This window comes from Astatotilapia calliptera, chromosome 23 (assembly GCF_900246225.1).
Source record: "Astatotilapia calliptera chromosome 23, fAstCal1.2, whole genome shotgun sequence".
Lineage (NCBI taxonomy): Eukaryota > Metazoa > Chordata > Actinopteri > Cichliformes > Cichlidae > Astatotilapia > Astatotilapia calliptera.
The window spans coordinates 10,572,512-10,582,435 of record NC_039323.1 but is presented as its reverse complement, the minus strand read 5'-3'; the positions used below and the strand labels follow the sequence as shown (position 1 = coordinate 10,582,435).

The following is a 9,924-nucleotide window of genomic DNA, read 5'->3' as shown; positions in this document are numbered from 1 at the left end:
AAGCTTCTTCAGTTCTAAAAGCAACTGGTGGAGAGTCTCAGATTTTAAGCCCTATGGGAGTGTCTATTGATCTTCTACCTAATCACATGACCCAAGGTGTGAAAACAGGTGTGGGTCACAATCAGCCAAAGTTTTGGGTGAGCCCATTGTGAGACCTAGCCCCACCCTATCATCTTTCCTTGGCTAATTGTGACCCACACCCGCTTTTCTTTCCGAGCTCCTTAGACTACGATGAGCTAGATGACTGAGGACAGCTGGACAGGACTATAGAGGGGTATAAAGGGTTCACGCTGAGCCCATGTGACAAGCGTGAAAGAACCTGGAGATGCTGCGGCGAGCGTCACTCTGTCGTGACAGACCTGCCCGGTCTATTGTTGGGACAGCACAGAGGAGCTGGACTACCTGTGCAGCCTGAATAGGCTGCACGTACCATCTCCTGTTACCGACAACAAGGACACTAACAAAAGCAGGTCAGAATCCGTTGTTGGTGTTGGCCCTGCTGTTCTCCGGTCCCTTCATTTCTTTGGAGCAGTGTGTTTTAGACTGAAGGGGAAAAAAATAACCCACACTTGTGTTTAAATAGTTCCAGTGTGTATATTTTAATGCTTTGTGGATCATCAATCAGCAGGCTTAAGGCATTGCTCTGTCCTCAAAGATGTACCTCTACAATCCACAGGCAGTAATAAATACAGTACAGGTAGAGAGGAAGCAAATGTGTGTTCCTAACAAACAGGACTCAAGTTTCACACAACCTGACAGGAAGACAGTAGACGGGCACGTTCACAACACGCTGGCACAAACACAGACACACACCTGTTCACTTCACTAGTGGAACTGAAAAATTAACTTGTGTGGCACAGCGGACTTGATGCACTCACAAATCCGGCTGCAGAGCACACTTCAGGTCGCTGTCGTAGATTCTGCACTGCTTTTCACTTTTCCCCAAACGCCGATCCATTGGCTTTTGTCAATAAAAGGCAATTATAACACAAATTTTCACATTGTATATATCTGTCAATATTTGCTCATTGCCACAGGTTACTGGCACAGACAGGCACATACTGTAGGTCCATGTGTAGAAGGTAGAAAGGCCGATTTGTCTTCTGCAACGTGGTTCTGAGTAGCGTCCTGAGGCAGAAGAGCATGGTCTTGTGTTTTCTAACATGCTGCTTTTTGGGTCTCCTCTAATGAAAACAACCTTCTGGGGCAGCTAATATCACAGCCACTGTAATGTATTTGTCTGATAATGCTGTATAACAGGTAAATATCACTCTAACGTACGAGCAATCGAGGCATCTATATGTTTGTAAAGCAGGGTTTACATTGTATTTCACACCAATCCTGCAAGCTCTGCAAAAAAAAAAAGGTGTTTGAAGTGAACAACGGTGATCCGCTCAGTTCATGCTCCCCAGCTGACTGTAGACGTGCTCCAGGATCTGAGAGTAGGCCTGGTCTTTGGGAGCGTGGCAACTGAGAGAGCCCTGAGAAGGAGGACGAGCTCAGTCAGCCTGCCTGCAATCTGATCAGGTAAACAGTGAGACTTTAACTCACCTTAATTTTGTCCATCATGGTCGTATCAGGACACCAGTACTGGTTGAACTGGACGAGGTCAGGAGCTGCCCTGTAGTAGTCGACCAGCAGCATCTATGCAGAGGTTTTTTTTGTTTTTGTTTAGTTACAGCATCACAGAAGCTTTTTCCAGTCTTTTCATACGATGCATCATGCAGTATCATACCATCTCATTAAGAACATCACTGGTGAGGAAGTTGTCCTGTACGTAGGTGACCTCGACAGCAACTGGGATGCCGTAGTCATTAGGTCTTTGCTGCAGAAAGAGACCACATGTGTCAGAAAAACTCAAACCCATTTCATCTGACACTGCAACCTAACCTGCTGACCTCTTAAAAACTTTTCCATTCCCTCTTAAGAAGCTTGAGTCTATTCCGAAAACGGTCACACTTTAATACAAACTGATGAGAAGCAGCCTCATGAGAAGGTCAACGACAGCGCATCTGAAATTTCCACATTACAAAGAAAGACTGAGTCTCTGTGAGCAGGGAGGCTTCGAAACTGAACAACTCATTATGAGACCCTTTGATGGGCCAGTTCTGGCTCCAGGCTGTACGTTTAGGTGAAGGGGACCAGTTCAAACACTTGCAGCACTCACCTCAGGTGGCGGTACGACCCAAAATGGAGTTATTGTTGATGCCACGCCTTGATTTCCGTGATAATACGGACCTGAAAGAGAAAAGAGATGAAAGCTCAGCCACCAATGCGATGACACAGAGCCAGTGTCAGAGAGTTCTTATATTTTTCTGTTTGCAAACACAAACCTATATCAACATGTAGATTTGACCATCAACAGGCTTCACTGTGAGGTGTGGTATAAATAGATGTCAGGTGAGCTCCGGCTGTTTACGGCTCGTTTTTCATTTATTTTCTCGACAAATTCCCACATTACCCTTGAATGCAACACTGCTTGAAAGGCTGATATTGACACCTGTTATCTTGCAACATCTGCTGAAACCTGAACTCTATAAAGCTGTTATGCTGTAGAACTCTGAAATGTGCGTATAATCCTGCAATCTGCTAACATCTTTCTTAAAATAGTTTAAATACATCATCCCGTCTGAAGTGCAGTGCACCGATTAATACTCAGTGAACCCGATCGTTTCTGCAGCACCGTTATGAAGGACGTACCACAGATGATGCCCAGGCAGGGCTGGAAGCCGTTGTTTGAGCCCTGCAGCCTCAGCTGATGGTCCATCTGTGAGTCGATGTCCTGCAGCGACGGCAGGGCCGGACCTCGCGGGTGACTGTGGTACCAGCCCACCAACGACAGCCCACGCATGAACAGGTTCTGACAAATCTGAGACGGCAAGCACGACAAAGAAACAATGATGGACGGCTCGTTTAATTTTCATTTTTATCAGATCAAATCAAAGAAATCACAGAAAAAATACTGCTCTGACTTTTTTGGCTGTATTTTGTAAGCAACTGTGTGATTTCACAGGACGAATTTGCAGATTTTTTTTTTTTGGATCAAGCTACATTTTATTTCCCAGTATTTCCCAGTGAATATTCCTCATCATGCTCGGACATTGTGTGTGGTGTTCCACAAGGCTCTGTACGAGGTCCAAAATGAGTTATTATTTACATAAATTATATTTGCAAGGTCTCTGATATAAAATTAGTATAATTTGCAGACGGCACAAATATTTTTTGTTCTGGGGGAATCTAAAGGAGCTGCTCAATACGACAGGAACAAACTATCACTAAATCCAAGTAAAATTAAAATCGTCTTATTTGGGAAGTGCAGATTCATATAGATGGTGTGGCAATTGAAAGAGTTCTTGAACATAAGTTTCCTTGTGTGATAATAGAATAGCTTGAAGTCTCATATAAAATTATATATATAACAACATTTCAAGAAGTATTTCAATTTTGAGTAAAGTAAAACACATTCTGGACCACAAATCACTCCACATTCTCTACTATGGTTGCTACTGGTGTTTGTAAAGTACAGGGAGAAGGTAAGGCTCTGATCGGGTGTATCACCCACTATTTTCACAATAGGGATGTTTAAATATATATATATATGTACATATGTGTGTGTGGGTGCACAGTATGTTCATATACGTAGATTTGCAAATTTGACGTGTTACTGGGGTTATAAAAAATAAATACGTGAAGCAAATTATAATGAAGAATTTCTGATGGACAGGGCATAAACAGGAAGAAGAAGTTTAGACTATGAGTTAATAAACAGTGGAAAGGGGGTGGGATTAAATAAGCTCATGCTTCTTCCTGCTCCTTTTTGAACATGTAAGTTATTTATTATTGTTATTGCTTTGTTTTCCTTTGTCTCTTTTTTCCTCTTTCATTGTTCTTATACTATTTAAACATGTTTAAAATAAAGACTCAATACAATCCAAAAATACACTAAAACTCAAGTAAATAATATAATAATAAAATGTGTATTTGCAAAATAAAAGCTAAGATAGTCTCAGCTAGACGTCAAAGCCAAAAACAACTTGATGCAGAGTCTTTGGATTCCTGTAGCTTCTGCTCAACTTCAGATTCGAAGACTCGCATCTCAGATGCAGGAAACTACTAAACACTTGTGTTGTTGTACATCATTTTAAAGGCAGACACATCAACAGCAACAACCTTCAGCTCGCAGGCGAAGATTCAAGCGCAATTTTTTGGTTGGTGTGGAAATGCGTGCTGCCAGGCTGCAAACTGCAGCTTGCAAGTGTTTGAAGTGGGTTTTTCCACCTCTGTGTTTCTGCGTGCGTTACCTCCTCCTCAACAGCGGAAGCCGAGTCTCTGTCTGCCAGCCTTGTCCGACACGGGAAAGCCCTCAAGACTGTCAGCACTGAAATACAGAGCGAGAGGACAGCTTTAGCCCGGCGTTCTGCGGATTTGATCACTATGCTCTCTTTTGTTGGATAAAGTTGCACTCACGCTGCGTGTTGGTATCCCATCGTCCCCCGAGGTATCCCACCACCTCACTGGTGGTCAGGTGACAATGGAAGTCCTACAGCGGGAGAAGTGGGCAAGTTAGTCTCTTTACCTGTGATCAGTGTGGAGCTGGTCTGCTTGAAAGCGTGTTAATGCTTACCATTAGCAGCAGCACATTACTGGACACGGCTACATTGAAAGGCTGGAACCTGTTGATGGCTGAGAAGGCTGACAGCTCCACTAGTGTGTGTGGATCTCTGAGGACACAAGCACACCTTTCATCGTACTCTGATTCGCTTCATGCACAGAGCTGTGAAAGAAGTCAGGTAAAGTGGTACCTGGCAGCATCTCGGGTGCCCAAAGTGCAATATCTGACGGGAATTCTCTCTCTGTCAGTCCTCCGTGAAACCATCACATCTGTAACATCGAACAGATGAGGATGAGAGGAGGGGAACGGGGAAGGAGAGGAGGAGGAGGAGAGGAGGAAATGATACCATGTAGTCCAGGTTTGGTGTTTTTGTTCTTGTCGTCTGCCTGCACAGCTGCCTTTCCTTCCTCTTCATCCTCGTCATCATCTTCCTCACTCACCAAGCTCTGACATCACAGGAAGTAAAACAAATGTCAAAATAAAGTTCTGGTTACACTGGATTTACCTTACTGTAATGAATGTTTCATCGTTTCCTGTTTGCAGAGACTCCAAATCGATTTCACCATCACATTTTTCTTCTTCTTTACATTTCCTTTTTTCCCATCAGCATGTGAGTCAGCACTAGCTAATTGTCGTGTCAAACCACAACCTTTATTCTATTTTCACGGCCTGGCCAGTTTTAATACTTTTAAAGGCTCGATCGCCCTTTGACAAAACCTTGGAACCACTCCTTATTTTTAACACCACATCTGTTTAAAAGGGTCTTTCCGAGTACTTATACCATCACTCCACATTTCTGCAAACCGGGGATTTTAAACTGTGAGAAAAATATATACTGGTCCAGCTCACGATGTGACACGGGTCAAGTGTTCCTCCTGTTACAGGAAGTTAATAAATGTTTTGAATGTGGGCTCGCTTTCACATTTACATTTTCTAAGAGACAAAATGTCCCCGATGTCACCCTGCAGACTTGGTTCAGAGGCTGTTAATAAATAAGTGTCTGAAAAAAAGACACAATGTATTTCAAAGTGTGATTAAAAGGATTTTCCATCCATCCATCCTCTGCCGCTTATCCTTGTCAGCGTCACGGGTGGGCTGGAGCCTATCACAGCTGTCTTTAGGGTGAGAGGCGGGGTTCACCCTGGACAGGTTGCCAGTCTGTCACAGGGCTAACACACACACACAGACAATCATTCAAACTTCCAATCCACTCCCAGTGTCACAGTGGACCAGGTCAGGAGACAACTGAGGAAGCTTCGCCCCAGGAAGGCAGCAGGCCCAGACAAGGTGTGTCCTAGGATGCTAAAGGCGTGTGCTGCTGAACTTGAGGAGCCGCTACAAAGAGTCTTCAACCTCAGTCTGCTACTGAGGAGAGTGCCCGCCCTCTGGAAGACGTCCTGCATCATCCCCAAAAAGAACCGGCCCAACGAGCTGAATAACTTCCAACCGGTGGCACTGACGTCACATCTTATAAAGACTCTAGAGCGGCTCTTCCTCAACCTCCTCCGACCACAGGTACAACATGCCCAGGATCCACTACAGTTCACATACAAGGTGGATGTCGGAGTGAAGGACACCATCCTGTACCTCCTACACAGAGCCCACTCAAACCTGGACAAGGGAAAAGGCACGGTCAGGATCCTTTCTTGACTTGTCAAGTGCCTTGAATAAAATCTGGCACTGTCTGCTCCAGGAGAAACTGGACAGGATGCAGGTGGAGACCCCTGCCTGGTCACTTGAATCTCCAACTACCTCACTGACAGACAACAGTATGTCACTGAAGGACATCACGTCTGACACTGTGGTCAGCAGCGCAGGAGAACCACAGGGAACTGTGCTGTCCCCTCTTCTCTTCACCCTGTACACCTCTGACTTCTGCTATAACTCTGAATTATGCCATATTCAGAGGTTTGCTGACGACAGGGCCATCATGGGGTGTATCTGGGATGATCAGGAAGAGGAGTACAGAAGTCTGGTGAGGAACTTTGTCACATGGAGTCACACAAACCACATGCAACTCAACACCTCAAAGACCAAGGAACTGGTTGTGGACTTTGGGAGGTCCAGACCAGGTCCACTGCCAGTTCAGATAGAGGGAGAGGAGGTGGTCAACACGTACAAGTACCTCGGGCTTTGGTTGAACAACAAACTGGACTGGTCATGCAGCACCTGTATAAAAAAGGCCAAGGCAGACTGTACTTCCTCAGGAGACTGAGGTCTTTTAACATCTGCAGGAAGCTCCTGAGGATGTTTTACCAGTCGGTGGTTGCCAGAGTGCTGTTCTATGCTGTGGTGTGCTGGGGGAGCAGCACAGCAAAGGAGGACATGCCCAGCCTGGAAAAACTAATCAGGAAGGCTGGCTCTGTGGTCGGCATGAAGCTGGACACTCTGGTTTATATATATATATATATGTATATATTTCTTTCTCTTTTTAAATATCCAACAGTACAATAGAGTCACAACATCCCCACTAACTTTATGTCTTTGGACTGTGGGGGGAAGTCGGAGTACCCGGAAACATGGGGAGAACATGCAAACTCCACACAGGAACACCCTGACCTGGTGGAATTGAACGAGGACTTTTTCGCTATGGGGCAACAATGCTAACCACCATTTTTTTATTTTTACATTCTGAAATCGTTTCAGTGTCTTATTTCATTTGCAGGCGACAGGCTGGACAGGACATAACGATGCTTATGTCACAATGGATGCTGGCTCTGTGTTACACCACGATGACATGCAGTTTTTACGTGGTTTCACTGCCAGAGCTGAAATTTCATGTATTAGATAAGAAAAGAAAAACTAACCTCTTCACACGGTTAAGAAATTATAATCCTGTAAAGGTTTAAATGTTTATAACGTCTACTAAGTAATCATTTCAGAAATGTCTAAACCTTCACGCTTTAAATAATACTGTTCATTTCTTATGCCTGTTCTGAGTTTTACTTTGACATCTGTGTTTACAATAATTTTTTCTTGTATTCATCACAGTCACTAAAAATAAGAGTTGTTTATACTGTAAACAAGTGTCACAAGGTGGATGTGTTGTGCTTTACCTCATCAGTGAAACATGGAAAAAGAGCTTTGTGAAACAGTGATACTCTCACAGATATTACTTCCTGTAAGTCACGTGACCAGAGGAGCAGCAAGGGGACGTGTTCATGAGTAACATAGGTGAGAGGAAACTCAAGGTCGTGACTTAATTATTAGACTTTGAACATTAAAAACTCAGTTTGAAGTCTAAAAGCAAGGATAATAAAATAGGCTTAGAAATCTGTACTAACCCATTTTTACACAAAATACATTTTGTAATGGAAGCACCAAATATTAGGAATGCTCCCCTTCAGTCATGCTCCTCTCACCATGTCGGCACTGGGCTGGTACTTGTGCAGCCAGGTGGTTTTGTACTGGACCAGCTTCTGTCCCCGGTACCGCACCGACGCCCAGCCGCAGCCAGACTTTTTGGCCGGGTTCACCAGGCGTTTGCAGTGAGTCGCCCAGGCGCTGGGGGAGTTGAAGATCTGGCCCGTCTCCACCCATCGGATTTTCCCATCAGTCAGCAGGTCTCCCACAAAGTTCTTACCCTGCAGGAGGAGAGAAAGCAAGAGTTTATGACCTCCTGTCAAGTCACGCATACTGTGGTGAGTCAGAATCATGTTCACATAACTGCTACGTGTTATTACCAAATAGTGTATGGCTAGCACGCCGTCCCCGGGCTCCACCAGGCCATCCTTGAGGAGCACTCTGAGGGTGATGCCCCTGCGGGTGAGCAGGGAGCCCCGGCCTGAGCTGGACCGCAAGTCTGCCTCCTCCCCTCCGCTCAGCTCCTCCTCATCCTCCTCTCCTCCATCCTCCACCACCTGTGGAGAGCTGGGAGGCTCTGACCCTAGGGAAGCACAAAGCAAAACTGGGATGTTGGCTTGGTACAATGCATGAACCGTGTTCTCATGCAGCAGGCTGTGAATGGCACATTGCTGCGTTTACGTGTGTGTATGTGTAGACTGACTGTGTTTCAGAGGCAGAACAAACAAACGCGCATTACTGACAGCGTCATGGCAGCCTGCATCCTCCATAACCGCAGGAGCTCAATGATAATAAGCGCGTGCACACGTGACGAAGAGGAAACCGAAACTGGCCCTTCGTGGATTCACGAGATCGGCGGGCCTTTGTTTCCTGCTACTTGACAACGGGTCTGCCGCTCACCCCCTCACCCTCACCAAGAGCTCCGTTATCCTCACCCATGTCTCAGGGAGCGAGCCTGTGCGCGGCCCGGTGTGCGCAGCTCGTTCCCGGTCCGTGTCCGGTGGTTGTTGAGAACGAGCTGAAGGCGTCCGCGGCTGCGCGGCTGGTTTCCTCGTTGTGCTGCTTTACCGTCCCCCCCACCGCCCTCTGCTTTCCCCCCGCTCTCTCTCTCTTATGTTCCACAGCGTGCCGTGCCGTTATCCGCGCTTTGTGTCACCGTGGAGCAGGAACCCTGTCAGACCAGCTCACAGAAACACGAACCGTGACGCTTTTCTCCGCCAACACCACGAAGCGCTGCCGCGTGCGCGTGCACGTGCAGCGGGTGCCGTTCGGTGAGTTGTGCGTCGGCGGGATCGTGCAGAAACCGCGGAGCTCTCAGTCACCGGAAGCGACCGAGCGGTTCCTCCTTTATCTCCGACACCGAGCACATTTACCGGGAAGCTGCCGGCGGAGGGCAGCAAACCTCCAGCAGCCTGTCCTCCTCACCGGGCCAACCGTATGCCGCCCCCTGCTGGCAGCTCCGAGCGCAGCTGGCCGTTCTCTGGTGTTCAGTGGAGAGGGGCTCTGATCTCAAGCATTTAGACCAGGGGTTTTAAACTTGCGGCCACGTCACCCCTATTTGCGGCCCGTACATTGACGTGAGAAATGTAACACAATTTGGCCCTTGAAGGGACTTTTTTTGTTAGGGAGGATTTGTTTGTTGTTGAGTGCAATGTTAAAATAAGTTCTTTAAAAAGGCAAAAATAATTTCATATGAAGGAACTATGAGCAGAGAGTACAGACATGCGGAGGGATTTGGCTGTGTTAGTTAGGTGAGAGAACAAAAACTAATGTGTACACTTATATCTGCATTTTTATTTTGTTAAATACAAACAAAAGTATAGCAGAAGTGCTGCCGCATGTCTGACTAGAACGAGAGAACCAATGTGTTTTTTTTGGTAGTTCAATGAAAGGCTTCAGTTAGTTAAGAGTGAGAAAAAAAATAAGCCCATGTTTGCAGTTTTGAATTGTTATACAATATCTGATTTTTTAAAAGTGTTTTGTTGTTTGTTTGGCTGGGTTTTTTGTAC

The 9,924-nt window shown here is 45.9% G+C and overlaps 1 protein-coding gene across 1 annotated transcript; it reads right to left on the bottom strand.

Annotated features, from left to right (window-relative positions):
- Window positions 1-574: 574 nt before the first annotated feature.
- Window positions 575-9,521, bottom strand: mpnd (MPN domain containing). Its single transcript, XM_026159700.1, has 13 exons — window positions 8,851-9,521; window positions 8,296-8,498; window positions 7,975-8,196; window positions 4,959-5,058; window positions 4,803-4,881; window positions 4,625-4,721; window positions 4,468-4,540; window positions 4,302-4,378; window positions 2,701-2,869; window positions 2,168-2,238; window positions 1,736-1,825; window positions 1,552-1,644; window positions 575-1,481 (listed from the first exon to the last, which is right to left on the bottom strand). The coding sequence occupies exons 1-13, from the start codon at window positions 8,852-8,854 to the stop codon at window positions 1,395-1,397; spliced, it is 1,365 nt and encodes a 454-aa protein (XP_026015485.1). The 5' UTR covers window positions 8,855-9,521; the 3' UTR covers window positions 575-1,394.
- Between the last annotated feature and the right edge of the window lie 403 nt (window positions 9,522-9,924).